Source organism: Rosa chinensis, chromosome 2, assembly GCF_002994745.2.
Source record: "Rosa chinensis cultivar Old Blush chromosome 2, RchiOBHm-V2, whole genome shotgun sequence".
In the NCBI taxonomy this organism is placed as follows: domain Eukaryota; kingdom Viridiplantae; phylum Streptophyta; class Magnoliopsida; order Rosales; family Rosaceae; genus Rosa; species Rosa chinensis.
The window spans coordinates 45,050,237-45,066,160 of record NC_037089.1 but is presented as its reverse complement, the minus strand read 5'-3'; the positions used below and the strand labels follow the sequence as shown (position 1 = coordinate 45,066,160).

Genomic DNA, 15,924 nt, shown 5'->3' with positions numbered 1-15,924 from the left:
AAGAAAGCGACAATAGCACCCATATATCAACAAAATTACAAGAATTGAAACGCAGTAAAATCACCACACAAACAATCACACAAGCATTTTCGCAAACACTTGTTGCATAGCCCAATAAGTAACCTACTCCTACTACTCCAACCTCCTCTCACTCTTTCCCCATCCTAATTTGAAGAACATAAACGAAGGCAGCAAATTGGAGTAAAAGCTTACCTTATCGACCTCCACCGAAGCCAAATTCGAGCTGAGCATGGATTTAATCGTAGCTGCTACTACTTTGGCCCCGTTCTTGGGGTTTCTGCTACTGCTTTGGCCTAGTTCTTGGGGTTTCTGCTACTGCTTTGGCCTAGTTCTTGGGATTTCTGCTACTGCTTTGGCCCAGTCGTTGGGGTTTCTGCTACTGCTTTGGCCTCGTTATTAGGGTTTCTGCTACTGCTTTGGCCCCGTCGTTGGGGTTTCTGCTACTGCGTTTCTATTTTGCTGTCCTTCCGTTTAGGTTTTCAATTTGGGTAAAATCTTTATATGGTACCTGAACTATCACGAAATGCACTTTTTGGTACATACAAATTTTTAGGGAGTCTAGTGGTACCTGTATTATCCTCCGTTAGCCATTTTAGTACTTCCGTCAATTATTCCGTTAAAGTATGGGTAAAATCGTAAAACACCTATTTTTCATATTTCTTTTACAAATTTTTTATTAAACTAAATTAAACTAGGTTAAAAGAAAGACCTAGAATTGAATTTAGTGAATATCTAGATTTACCTACCATCTCTATTGATTAATCCTATTAATTGTTCGAGAAAAAGTTATCTCCAAATTAGTATATATTAAATTTTCATAAAATAAAAAAAACTAAACAAAAATAAAAGTACTTAAATTAATTGACCCAAGTGTCCCGATAACAGTGAGGAATAAATTGGGTATTATTTATCTTTTTTTTATGTGTCGAAATATTTTTTTTTAATTATAGATATTAAATATATTAAATTCTATAATTCTAATTATGAATGAAAAGACTATTTTACCCTTACTATTTTACTCACATGAGTGTCACATGACTGCCACATAGGCATTTTTAATGGAATAATGGACGGAGGTACTATCAGGGCTAACGGAGGGATAGTACGGGTACCACTGGACTCCTTGAAAATTTGTAGGTACCAAAAAGTGCATTTCATGATAATTCGGGTACTATATGAGGATTTTACTCTTTCAATTTTTAGGTATTTGATATATGGTCAGTGGCAATGCCGTAAATTATGATAAAACTCGAGTATTTTAGTCATTTTTCATTATAATTGGAAATCATGTTTACATCATTTGATTTTTGGGCCTGGTCTCATGTCCTCATTTATATAAATCTTTTTAAAAGTAGGTTTTTTGTGTTTACATATTTGGTCATGTGCTACTATGTAATTTTCTAAAAAAAAAAAACACACTCTTACATGTGCATCGATTGATTAGCCTTACTAACTACGTAGGACGTGTTTCTTCCCGTTAAGACTCTCACAAACTTCTCTTGTAATTTACGTTTTATTATTAAAATAAAGAAAGAAAGAGAAAGTAGGTGCATGTGTAGTGCAGGGTGCCAAGTGGCAGGAAAGAATGGCATAGGTAACAGTGACACATGCGGAGTTACTTATGTCGGTGTCGTATTTTCGTCTCGTAGAAGAAGCGGGCATATATTATCCCTTTCCTAATTCTTCGTCGCTAAGCTTTGGCCTTTGCTCCTTTTATAAGAATCAAAGCAAATGGTGAAGACGGCTTCATCAATCTCGCTTCTCATTCTCCTCCTCACATTCTCAATCGCCATGGCCGACTCTTCTTCCTCCTCTGCTCCCCTCAATTCGGAATCCGCTGTCCACATCGTTTACACCGAGAAGCCGCAGCAAAATGAGGAGCCTGAGGCCTATCACATCCGAACCCTAGCCTCCGTCCTCGGCAGGTCTGCCTACAAATTAATCTCTCTCTCTCTCTCTCTCTCTCTGTTTTTGCTGCGAAATCGATTTGGTTGATTTTGATTTTGAAATACACACACACACACAGTGAGGAGGCTGCAAAGGACGCTCTGGTTTACAGTTACAAGACGGCTGCCAGTGGATTCTCTGCTAAGCTCACTCCTCAACAGGTGGCCGAAATCTCGAGTAAGCCTTTCTCTCTTTGCCCGTTCATGATTTATATGCGTTTCTGATATGATTGTCGTGAATACTCCGTCATTATTTGCCTTTGTATATTATGATTTCATATAAAATTCAAGTGCCGTAATCGGATTTTTGTTAAGGATCAACAGGATTAATCGTATCTGGATGGCTGGTGTTGTTCATATCTGATATATATGGTTTCGAGCATCCAGTTTCTGTATAGTTATCTGCTGCGAATTTTATTAAAAGAACCGTAGAGTCGTCATCTGCTGCGAATACTTGATGATTGTTGTTTCGGATTTCCTAGCAGCTCTATCTGTAGGATGTTGTGAACTTGACTGATCTCGTAGACTTTGAGGATTATGCAGATACAGGGGGCATGATAATTGGGATTATATTTTGTTGCTTCATTTGGAACTTGCTTTCTAATTTCAAGGGGGGATATTGAGGCTTGTGTTTGGTTCGTTTTGTCTTGAACACCCTGCACCACAGCTCGTGTATAAATTCTCGCCATGTTGAGAATGCTTTGACTTGTTCCTTTAACACACTACTGGGTCACTATCCTACATCAGCTATGAAACTGTGTGCCTAAGCAGTTCATAAAAGTCGAGTGTGGAATACCTAAAATAGGAGAAACAAATAGTTAAACTTAAATCATAGCTTTTCAGCTTGCCATTGATTGAGGAATGTCCATACTTTTGCTTGCCCCTTCTCTTTTGCAGTGGTTCATTCATAATATTTGTGACTGATAACTGGCATCATAGTTTGATATGTAGAGGAATTACTAACGTCTTAGCTTGCTTTTGCAAACAAAACTAGAGTAAGTACATTTCCTTATCCTGCCAAGACAGCATAGATCTGAAGTAGATGTGATGCGTCTAGAAGTTATATTTATATTGACATACATAAGTGATTGCCTAGAACAGCATAAATCTGGAGTAGATGTGATGCGTCTAGAAGTTATATTTATAGTTATATCCAGAAGTGATTGCCTAGATGTTTGACATCCTCCAATTTAGGATAAGATTCAGTATTGCAACATTTTCTTTTTGTTTTTGTGTTCTTACTAAGATACCTAATTGAACTTACAAGTTGATGGACACTCAACTAGTGTCGTTGCTGATTGCTGCAAAGAAACCTACAACAGTACATGCCATTTCCTTGAGTTGCCTGTCCGGCATAGATATGAAATATAGTAAGAAGATCATCACGTGCTAAAGTGATTGGCTGAGTTTCCTCTAGGATGACACTGGGTACTGTTGGAACAATGCCTGCTATGACATTTTGAGGAAATGTAGGTGTAGGTTTACCATTTGTTATCTGCTTAGGGATTTATTGTTTGGTTACAATGCTAGGACAGTTATGAGACCCTCTAGTATATCTTTTAGTTTGCAAAGAGAGTTCAACTGTTCCTCTGCTTCCAGCAAAAGAAAAATATACTACATTTGTCTATGAATCATTTAGATTCTGTTGAATTTTCTCACTGCAAAGAAAAACTGTGAATGTGTTGTACTATCCTATGCAATGTTGTGGATCGCGTTTCTTTGTCTTCTGTTGATTAGTGATGATTATTGATAATAATAATAATAATACCTTGGTTTTTTATTGTCTACTGGCAGAACAACCTGGGGTTCTTCAGGTCGTACCAAGCAGGACACTCCAACTGCATTCAGGATCTGGGATTGGGAAGCTGCATTAGATGGAACTGAGCTCCATACCATATGAAATGTTTTTCAAAACGTTATCTGGGTTTTATGTATAATCAGAATTGACTTGTTTACTCTTGGCATGCTTTGCCTTTGCCGTATTAAGGTCTTTAAGTTGACGTTTAAAACTGCCCCCTCATGTAACTTTCCTATATATACAATATATAAGTTTGACTTTAGTTTTTGCATACATGTCTGGCAGCTTGAAAAAGATCCATCAGACTGTTTTCTCTTCCAAAGATGAATTTGAGATGACAAAAACATGTCCCTGCTTGGGGAATGGGCGGTTGGGTTAGGTAAAGTCATCTTAGGGGTGAGCTTGTTGTGGCCGGTGAGAATTAGGATTTCTAAACAAGAAATCAAGAAAAGCACACCAAAAGAATCACTCACTACATACAAATTAAGTTTTTCAACGAGGAAAAGAAACTTGAGATTCTGATATCTCACTTGTCCTTCCACCATTTGGGTCCATTGTACCTCATCTGGAATTCCTTGGATTTCTCTTATATTGGAAATGCTCATGATGCACCAAAGCCATCCTTGCAAGAGATAAACTCCTTTTAAGTACTGAGCTTTCTGTTCGTGTTAGGTGTCAAGTCGGTGGACAGAAATGCTGCAGCATAGACATGAGGCAAGTCTTAGGCATGCTATTGCATAGATATGAGGCCTGTACTTCTAACAAAGAGTTTAAAGTGCTCGGACTTGACATTCAAAGGTATTGGGAGAGGTTCCCATGTGGAATATAACCATCTAAATAATAAGTTTTATTCTAGGTAGCGAATTTCTGTCATGCACAGAAGTAGAAAACGAAGAGCTTTGCAGATTCTAATTTGCTGTCAATGTAGAGGATGTAATACTTGGTGAACTATTGCGTATTCTCGGTTGGTCAATTCTAAGAGAAACTCAGACATTTGGGGTTATGTACCATGGTGGTATGGTGATTGTAGTGTCAACGTCTGGGTATTAGTAGTGCCAAAAGAAGACTAATTTGACCAGCGTGCATCTGTGATGGTTCGGTTGTGTTTGCAAAAGTACACATTTCAAAGGCTGATCTGCTTTCCGAAGTTTTCTTCGGACAAAAGTTGTTGCACAAGAAAGGATGTGAGAGTCATCAGTCATAACAAGTTTAGCTAAGTTACAGCTCCTATATGCATCTTCAAAAATTGATTGATCATAATTTTAGAATAATATCACCGCAAGTGTCACAGAACCAGAAAGATAACTCGATAGGAAAAAGGCCTTGCTTAAACAACTGTCAATTCACCAGGAATTGGGAAACCATATAACAAAGTTATGCAATGCTATTAGGGAATTTTGGTATGTACTTAAAAAAACATTAACATGGTTGTTTATTATATAACTATGTTTCTTAGGCAACTGAAACTAATCATAATCAGCGAAAAGATTGGCCTCCATGGGATAGTGTGGTGAATCTCAACTATTTGCTTGTTCCTTGGGGATGACATATAACTGAAATTAATATATAAAACAGATATAATGAAATCACTGTCTGTTAATTTAAGTTACCTCATTTTACCAATAGACTATTGACCAACCTAGCCATACAGCTGAAGCATATTTCTCTCCATTCACAAGCTTCCAAGAAAGCATGCAGTATGGTAAGAGATTGGAAAATTCATCAATCAATCATACTAAAATAATTAATCAGTGTGCACACAAGGACATAATAGGGGTTTAACAAAAACAATTATTGTGACGTGAATTAAAATAGTTCTTTACCTGTTCATATCAGAACATTTTAGAGGGCAAGGACATTGCAGGCTGGATTTTGGGGCACGGAGATAATATAGAAATCACAGTCTATCTCTATATAAACAGTAGAGCAATCTCCCATTTCAGTGCACCAACTCCTTAATTCATTTACTCAATCAACAATCCTAAGCCTACAATGGAGTTCACCAACCAACTCTGCAACTGTTTCTGTTTGGCCTTGATCCTCATGCTGGGGGTTTGGTCTTCTGAGGCCACTTCTCGCAATCTCCAAGATGCATCAATGTATGAGAGGTACGAGCAATGGATGGCTCATTATGGACGTGTTTATAATGACATGACCGAAAAGGAGGACCGCTTCAAAATATTCAAGGACAATGTGGCATTTATAGAATCTTCCAATAATGCTGGAAACAAACTTTACAAATTGAGTGTGAATCAATTTGCAGACCTTACAAATGAAGAATTCACTACCGCAAGAAATCGGTTCAAGGGGCATGAGTGTTCCACAAAGACCACTACTTTCAAGTACGAAAATGCTAGCGTGCCAGCTACAATGGACTGGAGGCAGAAAGGAGCTGTAACTCCCATCAAGGACCAAGGCCAATGTGGTATGTAGTTAAGCATCTAGCTAAGTCTATGTAAAGACAAGAAAAACAAACTATTCTCCATTTGGAATTTCAATGCTTTATTCATAACTGCTATTAACTTGCAATGAAAACATATAGGATGTTGTTGGGCGTTCTCAGCCGTGGCAGCCATGGAAGGAATTACTCAACTTACAACTGGTAAATTGATTTCTTTGTCTGAGCAAGAGTTGGTTGACTGTGATGTCAATGGTGAAGATCAAGGCTGTGAGGGTGGCTTGATGGACGATGCCTTTCAGTTCATCAATCAAAATCATGGACTCAGTACCGAAACTAATTATCCATACACCGGTGTTGATGGTACATGCAATGCCAAGAAGGAAGCAGACCATGCAGCCTCAATCACTGGCCACGAAGATGTGCCTGCAAATAGTGAAAGTGCACTCCTTAAAGCCGTCGCTAATCAACCTATTTCTGTTGCCATTGATGCTAGTGGATCCGATTTCCAGTTCTACTCAAGTGGTGTTTTCACAGGAACCTGTGGAACTAGCCTAGACCATGGTGTTACCGCTGTTGGTTATGGTGCTAGCAATGATGGGACTAAGTACTGGCTGGTGAAGAACTCATGGGGTGAGCAATGGGGTGAAGAAGGTTACATAAGGATGCAAAGAGATGTTGCTGCACCAGAAGGTCTCTGTGGCATTGCTATGGAAGCTTCCTATCCCACTGCATAATCTACCATTAAACTGAAACGAAGCCTACTATCCTTGTAGGTATATATTATGATATGTGTACATGAACTTATGTGTGTAACACTAAGAAATTAGATCAGTAAGAAAACTACTATTATAGAAAGAAAACCGCTGTATAGTTTTACTATGCAACTCATGTATGAAACCATTGTATCAATAGAAAACATATTTTTATCATGTAGGTACTGGATGCATCATGTATGTGCGCTGTGCCATTATCCTTTCTATGAGGAAGAAGAATTTCAGAATCCGAAATCTCATTCATCCTAGCACTATGAGTTTCCATTCTTAGGAGCATATTATCCTTGCCTAAATTCCTTCTTCTAGGCACTTGGTACATACAGTGCCTTCACAATGTCACATATACCTCAAAAGCTCTTGTACACCTCTAAGCCCTGATCTTGCTCATACTGAAAAATAAACTAATAGACATAGTGGAACCAACTCATTCGTCGATGTCTTTTGCCTGCAATACTAGCTTTTGAAAGTTCTTATTCATGTAACTTGTATGCACTATTTGAAAAATGTTAAACCAATCGATTTCTGGAGCCTGAACCAATTTGAACTTGCATGATTTTTTTGGTCCTGAAACTTGTTCCCACACCATTGTTTCTCTGTTACGAACTCTTCAGTACTTCATCAGCAAGTTGGCAACCAGCCACCACCAATCCCTACCACACTAGGAAATAGCCTGCTGGAAATCAAGGGATTCCACTTTCTTTTAAAATGCTATGATAAAGCTCAGTTAGTGTATGTAGGTCCTGACTGAATGACAGTGTTTCATCTCATCAGCAAGATTGATCTCGACCGGACGGAGATGATTGGTTAACGAGGTCAACGATAAAGTGATATATGGAGACATATTCTTTGAAAATTGTCACTAGTCCATATACATATTATATTGGACAATGGACATGCTGTGGACTTTAATCATCTTTTATGTTATGAATATGAAGATGAGTTTGAGGTGTAATGATTTCAGAAGTTTCATCATAGGCACTGCCCAATCACTATTAATGGCATTGACACTGTTAATTCCAATGGAAATGAAACAAAAAACACTCTGTAACAAGAGAAATATAGGCTTCTAAGTTCTAAGTAAATATACGCTGCTAAGTGTTACTTCTGCATATCTGTATAGCAACCAGAGTAAAGCAACGACTCCAGGAAATCGCAGCAAATCCTCTCAAGAAGATAACAAAGTCCTAACAAAGTTCTATACATTTGGAAAATCAAATATGAATTCTGATCATCTTGTTGTTCTCTCACTTTTTTCTCTTGTTTTGCTTTTGTGTTTTCATAAAATTCTAGTTTTGTTTTCTGCAAAACGGAAAACCATCCATAGATCAGAAAAACATAAAACAATTTCTTTAGTTAGTGTAAGCTATCCAAATATTCTAATAATTTGTATAATTACTAAACAATTTTTTTGTGGACACATATTGAGGTATGCCCTCTGATGTTGGCACTGCTTGTCATGCACAAAAGTGAAAATACATATTCTCAACAGTAAGAGATTCATATGTCCTGCACTCATAATGTATTTCAGTCCTCCTGTCTTGGGAGGATGCAGTATTTTATTCATTTGAAAGTACATATTTTCAATTCTAAGAGAATAAAATTGCTCAACTAGTGAGTGCGATCTTATTACTGGTGCTACGCATCTACATAGCAACAAAAGGAAAGTCATAATGCCCCAGAAATAAGCTAATTGTTCACGAAATTGCAGAAAATTGTTCATAAATTTGCAAAAAATACGTCTCTAGAAGGCAATGAAGTCCTCACAAACTTGTCATGCAGTGTAACAACGAACATTAATCGACTTTGATTCCCATTAATCAAACTGACAAATTTTCTAGTATTATATCTGCAGAAGAAGAAAAACGAAGAAAGAAGTTGAGAATGAGCTCTTTAAGCCATAAAACTTAACTCGTATATTGGACACATTCTCATTAAGGAAGCTATTCAATGTTGTCAACCAACACTAACATTGTTAGTCAATAGTCATAGATAACAAATTTTGTCACTATAATCAGGGATATATAATTTTGGCCTATACCAGATTGTATAACATCAATATACACACACACACACACACACACACATACTTCTCTCTGTTCAGAAGTCTCCAAATGAAGCCTGCATATAATACAGAACATTGGCATCAAGTACAAGAGAAAGTATATTGTTTCTCATAATATATACAATTAAATACTTTGCACATAAGGACAAAAAAACAAGAGGTAGCAACTAACTTCTCAAAAAATGTTTGATCAGTAGGCATAAACTGTCAATCTTAATGTCAATATCAGAACATTTTTTGGGGAACGGACATCGCATACCAACTTTTGGGGCACGTAGACATCATACAAAAGCCATTTTCTTCCTATATATAAACTGTATAGTAACCTACCATTTCAGTGCTCCAACTTCTTAATTCATCTAATTACTTCAAGAATTATAGCCTACAATGGAGGTCAACAACCAATGCAAATTTATCTGCTTTGCCTTGATCCTCATCTTGGGGGCTTGGTCTTCTGAAGCCACTTCTCGAAATCTCCAAGATTCATCAATGTACGGGAAGTACGAGCAATGGATGGCTCGTTATGGACGTGTCTATAATGATGTCAACGAGAAGGAGGAACGTTTCCAGATATTCAAGGACAATGTGGCATTTATAGAATCTTCCAATAATGCGGGAAACAAACTTTACAAATTGAGTGTGAATCGATTTGCAGACCTCACAAATGAAGAATTCACTGCCACAAGAAACCGGTTCAAGGGGCATGAGTGTTCCACAAAGACCACTACTTTCAGGTATGAAAATGCTAGCGTGCCAGCTACAACGGACTGGAGACAGAAAGGAGCTGTAACTCCCGTCAAGGACCAAGGCCAATGTGGTACGTGATTAAGCATCTAGCTTGTTGTTACTTGCATTAACACACTATTCTTTCCTCTTTTGTTTGTTTTTTATTCTTTTTTTGGTCACAAATCACAACTCTATTCTCCATTTGGAAACAGAATGACAACTATATTCTGACTGGCACAAATGTGCAAATAAAATGTATACAGGGTGCTGTTGGGCGTTCTCAGCTGTGGCAGCCATGGAAGGAATTACACAACTTACAACTGGTAAATTGATTTCTTTGTCTGAGCAAGAGCTAGTTGACTGTGATGTCAATGGTGAAGATCAAGGCTGTGAGGGTGGCTTGATGGACGATGCTTTTCAGTTCATTAATCAAAATCATGGACTCAGTACCGAGGCTAACTATCCCTACACCGGTGTTGATGGTACATGCAATGCACAGAAGGAAGCAAGCCATGCAGCCTCGATAACTGGCCACGAAGATGTGCCTGCTAACAGTGAAAGCTCACTTCTTAAGGCAGTTGCTAATCAACCTATTTCTGTTGCCATTGATGCTAGCGGATCTGATTTCCAATTCTATTCAAGTGGTGTTTTCACCGGAACCTGTGGAACGAGCCTGGACCATGGTGTTACCGCTGTTGGTTATGGCATCAGTGATGATGGGACTAAGTATTGGTTGGTTAAGAACTCATGGGGCTCAGAATGGGGAGAAGAAGGTTACATAAGAATGCAAAGAGATGTTGCCGCACAGGAAGGTCTCTGTGGTATAGCTATGGAAGCCTCTTACCCCACTGCTTGATAATGTGATATACCATCAAATGGAATCAATACCTTGTATAGCTGTATATATATTATATGTACATGAACGTGGCTTGTAATAGGACTAATATGTAAAAGATACCACATCTGAAAGCAAGTCTTATTATTATTACAAAAATTAAGAACCTGGTTTGCTATTCAGTTGAATTATCCAATTATGTAAGTCTATGAGGAAAGAAATTTCAGGTTGCTAAATCTCACTCAACCTTCCCCCATTCGCTTCCATTGTACATATTGAGGAAAGGAATCTCATATGATCTAGATTCTTCGTTATTGGTATCTTCTGTACATTCACAAGTTAATTAAGAGATTTGTATTACTATAGTTAGTCCTATAATTATGGATAGAATTAGCTTCTTTGTTGTATAAAACGTTGTAAACCATTCTAATTGAATTGAAGTTATTACATATTATTCACACTATCAAATCTCTTTATGGTATCAGAGCAATCGCTCTTGAGAACCTAGAAATCTACACAAACAAAATACCTCATGGCTGGTGACGAAGAACAACAGGTCATTAAACACAAGAAAGACCAGAGCTCTTCCATGACCTCAAAACCATGGGAGAATTCCAATGATGGCCACCTGCTACTAAGAAGTTGAATTCGATCAAACAGCCTTCAGCCAATCTTGTTGGTAACATTCCTAACTATGAGGAGCACTTGGGTAAAGCATTTGCCCTCTCACAAGATAATAAAGATGTAACATGGATCCTAGACAGTGGGGCTAGTGACCACATAGTTTGTAATTCGTCTTTCCTCACATCTTTTCAACCTGTGCACAATCGTACAGTGAAGTTGCCCGATGGTACCACATTACATGTTTCTCACATTGGGACAGTGTCATTTTCTTCACACTTTGTCCTTCACAATGTTCTATGTGTCCCATTGTTTTACCTAAATCTCATCTCCATCAGCAAACTTGCATTTGATTCCTTTTATATCACCATATTTCTTAAACAAGTTTGTTTCATACAGGACCTTCAATCGGGGAAGATGATTGGGATGGGAACTGAAGGTGAGGGACTCTACTGTCTCAATCTGCCAAAGAAAGGAACGTGCAATGTGGTGAACACTAAAACACATGACCTATAGCATCAAAGGCTCAAACATCCATCTAGCAAAGTGTCTTTATTATTTCCCTTTTTGCAAAATAAATCTTGCAATGCAAGTCCTTGTTCCATTTGCCCTTTAGCTAAACAAACTGGAAGACCTTTTTCATTGAGTGTTTCTTCTAGTAATTCTTGTTTTGATTTGATTCGATTCATGTGGACATATGGGGTGGCTACCACATCCTATCTCTTTCTGGGGCACAATATTTCTTAACCATAGTTGATGACCACTCTAGAAGCACTTGGGTTTATCTCATGCATCACAAGTCAGAAACACGAGCCCTACTCATTCACTTTGTCAATTTAGTTGAGAATCAATTTGGCAAAAGAGTAAAAATTGTTAGGAGTGACAATGGTCGAGAATTTAAATGCACACAGTTTTACTCTTCCAAGGGTATTTTACATCAAACCAGTTGCATCAACACGCCCCAACAGAATGGCGTCGCTGAGCGCAAACACAGGCACTTGTTGAATGTTGCTCGTGCACTTCTCTTTCAATCAAACTTGCCTAAACCATTTTGGGGGGATGCCATGCTCACCGCTGCCTATCTAATAAATAGGACACCGACACCAATTTTCCAAGGTAAAACACCTTTTGAAACGTTATTTCACAAATCACCAAACTACTCTCATTTGCGTGTTTTTGGTTGTCGTTGCTTTGTGTCTACTCATCCACTCCGGCCCAGCAAGTTTGATTCACGCTCTACTGAGTGTATCTTCCTTGGTTACCCTCATGATCAAAAGGGATATAAAATCTATAGCCTGAAAGATAAGAAAATGTTAGTCTCACGAGATGTCATCTTCTTTGAAACCGAGTTTCCTTATCAATCCAAACTCTCCACATCTTTGCCTTCTGTCAGTTCTCCAACACCTCCTCAACTCTTTCCTTCTTTATCTACCTCACCTCACATTGATGACGATCAAATCTTCTCAAATCCCTCAGAATCAAATCTTGATTCTAATCCCACAACTTCCGCTGATATTAATCCCACAAATCACTCAGAATCAAATCTTGATTCTAATCCCACAACTTCCGCTGATATCAATCCTACAAATCACTCAGATTCAAATATTCCACCATCTCATTTTCCAAATACGTCACCACCAGACTTATCCGTATCCCAAGATGCAATACCTCATTCTCCATTGCCACAACCACGAAGACCATCACGACCAACTAGAACTCCAACCACATTGCAAGACTTTCATATTGAGGCAGCCCTTCCTTCACGTACTGCACCATCATCTTCCACGAGCGAGGTTACTCATCCAGGTACCCCTCATTCTATTGCTCATGTTTTTTCCCATGATAGACTCTCTCCTACACATAAAGCTTTCACTGTTAACATTACACTCGAAAAGGAACCTAGATCTTTCTCTCAGGCTGTCCTTGAACCACGATGGAGAGAAGCTATGGACAAAGAGATTCAAGCTCTTCAAGAAAACAAGACATGGAGTTTGGTGCCTCTCCCCCCTGACAATAAACCAATCGGTTGCAAGTGGGTTTACAAGATCAAACACAACCCAAATGGCACAATAGAGAGGTATAAAGCTCGTTTGGTTGCAAAAGGTTATAGTCAAGTTGCAGGGATTGATTACCGTGAGACTTTTGCTCTGGTGGCCAAACTAACAACAGTTCGAGTGTTACTCTGTCACGCCCCGAATTTTGAATAAGAAATTCAAATCCGAAACATGAATAATTACAAATACAAATATCAATCAAAAATTTTCTTTCAGAGCAACACGCCTCGCACCACTCAAAATTACAATATCCAATTCCTCAATTTCTTATTACAGCACATTATCACAATTTCCAAATTGTTAAGTTCAAAATGAACATAACGAAACTCACAATAATGCTGTAACTCAAATACCACTACTCTAGGCAGCCTGATCACCTTCTCGATTCTCCTGACCTGTAAGATTTCCCGCTACACAAATATATATTGTGTACCGGGATTGCAACAACACAAACCCGGTGAGCTTGACAGCCCGTATGAGTAAACGAAAGGATTGCACAAATTTAATATAACAATTTCAACTCAAGCAATTGAAATTGTAGTAATAACACAATCACAACGACCACCACAAAATCTCATCACTTTCTCACTCTCACATATATATATATATATAGACACATATGAGTTACTCTCAATTTCGCTCATAAGGTCACTCAATACTTTCTCACCCTCACATATATATATATATATATATATATATATATATATATATTATACACTTATGAGTCACTCCCCGTTACCCTCATAAGGTCACTCAACATTTGGCAGACAGACTAGAGCTCTAACTGATCGTAACCACCGGCTCGGCGCAAGAGTGTGGTTCACGATTTAATGCTATTAGTAACCACCGACTCGGTACAAGAGCCTGATTCACTAATAGATGCCATGGTCACCCCCGTGACCTATTGATCTCTACAGATCAATATATCTCAACAAATCAACAATTTATTGTTTCTCAACAATAAACATAACACCTCACTCAATATATAATTTCCTCAACACAACCGAACATCACGTATATTTTATCAATAATAAAATATGTATAAAGTCATTTGCACATGTATTAATAGCTATAAATATTATAGCATTAAATATAAATATTTAGAACTTCGGTTCGTGAATGAACCATGTGCGGTTTACTCACCTCGATACTCCCGCTGCGTCTTCAAATTAACACAATCACACCAAACTCGCTCGTCCAAGTAAAAACCGTCAATCACCTAATCATAAGTGACTTGAATTTAGCCAACAACTCACAAAATAAAATAATGACAATCTAACGGTCTGATCGAATTTATACGATGATCCAACGGTCGGATCCTCACGGATTTCCCTTTGGATCATCCTCCCGAAATTATCACGAAGATCCAACGGTCAGATCTTCCTGAATCGCCTTCATTAACATCTCCACAGATTTATAAGAAAATCCGACGGTCGGATTCTCACGAATCGCCTTCCAAAACACCATTTCACAATTATACGAAGATCCAACGGTCGGATCTTCTCTCATGACCACACAAAGTCATAGGGACAGTCATACGATCAACATATCAAAACTACAAGTCCATCGGACAGTCCGATCTTCATAGATCACAAATCGAATTATCGAAATCGATCAAAATCGTAAAATACATAACTAAATCATACGATATCCAAAAATTATGAAATATATATGCATACGATCGTATTGAAACGTAGAACCTAAAAAAGTAAAGAAAACACATTTTTGATCCCCGGAGGTGGCCGGAAAGGGCCGCCGGAGTTTGGGGCCGAGCTGCCGCCGACCACCGCCAATGGTGTCGGGGCCAGGCTGCTCCTCTTCATCGCATCAAGCCTAACAACTTTCCTAACTAGCATGAATTCTGAAAATGACCGAAAGGGGTCGAAATTACCTAAAACAGTCCGGGTGGCCGGAAATTTTCCAGAATCCGGCGTAAAATGCAGAATCCGGCGAGCTTGATTTTGAAGTAAAAACTTCACTTTCAGGCCTCAATTCCTTCTGGAGAGTTGTTAAGAACATCAAGGGGAACTCACTGGTTCAAGAATCAATCAAAAAAAAGCTCTAAAACTCGAGATATACCTGATCGAAGGTTTCGGTTGCCGGAAAAATTCCAGAATCCGGCAGGCTTGAGTTTTCAACGTAAAAACTCCAACCTCAGGCCTCGATCCCTTGTAGAAAGTTGTTCATCTCCTCACTCTGAGTTCACCAGTCCAAGAAACATGTAAAACGACGTCCTGTAGCTCGAGATATTTGGATCGAAACTTTCCGGGTCCGTGGGGTTGCCTTGCCGCTGCCGCTACGGGCTGTGCCTCCTTGCAAGGTTGCTTCTGGGAGCTTCAGGAGGTTGAGGCAAGCTCGTGGATGAAGTTTGGTACGTATTGGTTTCCGGAAGCACGAGTTATCAAGCTTGGAACTAAAACGGGTTTTTGAAACACATCGGCCTCCGCCGTCGTCTCCAGTGGTTCTGCAGCGCAAGGCTGCCTTCTGCAGCTGCGCACGATCGACTTGAAGGTATGGGAGGTGATTTGGTACTGCCTGGTGGCCGGTGGAGCGAGAGAGAGGATTGAGAGCCGATGCTCTGTTTTTCGGACGAAAATAGAGGGAGTGAGAGAGTGAGAGATGCAGAGCCAGTAATTATGCATAAACAGGAACAAACAAGCCCCGAGCTTTAGTCCCTAAGATCAGAA

The 15,924-nt window shown here is 38.8% G+C and overlaps 3 protein-coding genes and 1 long non-coding RNA gene across 4 annotated transcripts; 3 read left to right on the top strand and 1 right to left on the bottom strand.

Moving 5' to 3' along the window:
• The first annotated feature begins 1,678 nt into the window (after window positions 1-1,678).
• LOC112188044 (subtilisin-like protease SBT3.17) lies at window positions 1,679-4,027 on the top strand. Its single transcript, XM_040514927.1, has 3 exons — window positions 1,679-1,946; window positions 2,048-2,145; window positions 3,762-4,027. The coding sequence occupies exons 1-3, from the start codon at window positions 1,753-1,755 to the stop codon at window positions 3,839-3,841; spliced, it is 372 nt and encodes a 123-aa protein (XP_040370861.1). The 5' UTR covers window positions 1,679-1,752; the 3' UTR covers window positions 3,842-4,027.
• A 147-nt stretch (window positions 4,028-4,174) lies between these two features.
• On the top strand, window positions 4,175-7,109 carry LOC121051753 (senescence-specific cysteine protease SAG39-like). The gene is made up of 2 exons (XM_040514926.1): window positions 4,175-6,190; window positions 6,308-7,109. The coding sequence occupies exons 1-2, from the start codon at window positions 5,758-5,760 to the stop codon at window positions 6,898-6,900; spliced, it is 1,026 nt and encodes a 341-aa protein (XP_040370860.1). The 5' UTR covers window positions 4,175-5,757; the 3' UTR covers window positions 6,901-7,109.
• Window positions 7,110-9,388: 2,279 nt separating this feature from the next.
• LOC112190941 (senescence-specific cysteine protease SAG39) lies at window positions 9,389-10,583 on the top strand. Its single transcript, XM_024330460.2, has 2 exons — window positions 9,389-9,818; window positions 9,991-10,583. The coding sequence occupies exons 1-2, from the start codon at window positions 9,389-9,391 to the stop codon at window positions 10,581-10,583; spliced, it is 1,023 nt and encodes a 340-aa protein (XP_024186228.1).
• Window positions 10,584-13,383: 2,800 nt separating this feature from the next.
• LOC121051814 lies at window positions 13,384-15,924 on the bottom strand. Its single transcript, XR_005807064.1, has 4 exons — window positions 15,317-15,924; window positions 15,129-15,235; window positions 14,381-14,456; window positions 13,384-13,647 (listed from the first exon to the last, which is right to left on the bottom strand). It is a non-coding gene; the product is annotated as an uncharacterized LOC121051814 (long non-coding RNA).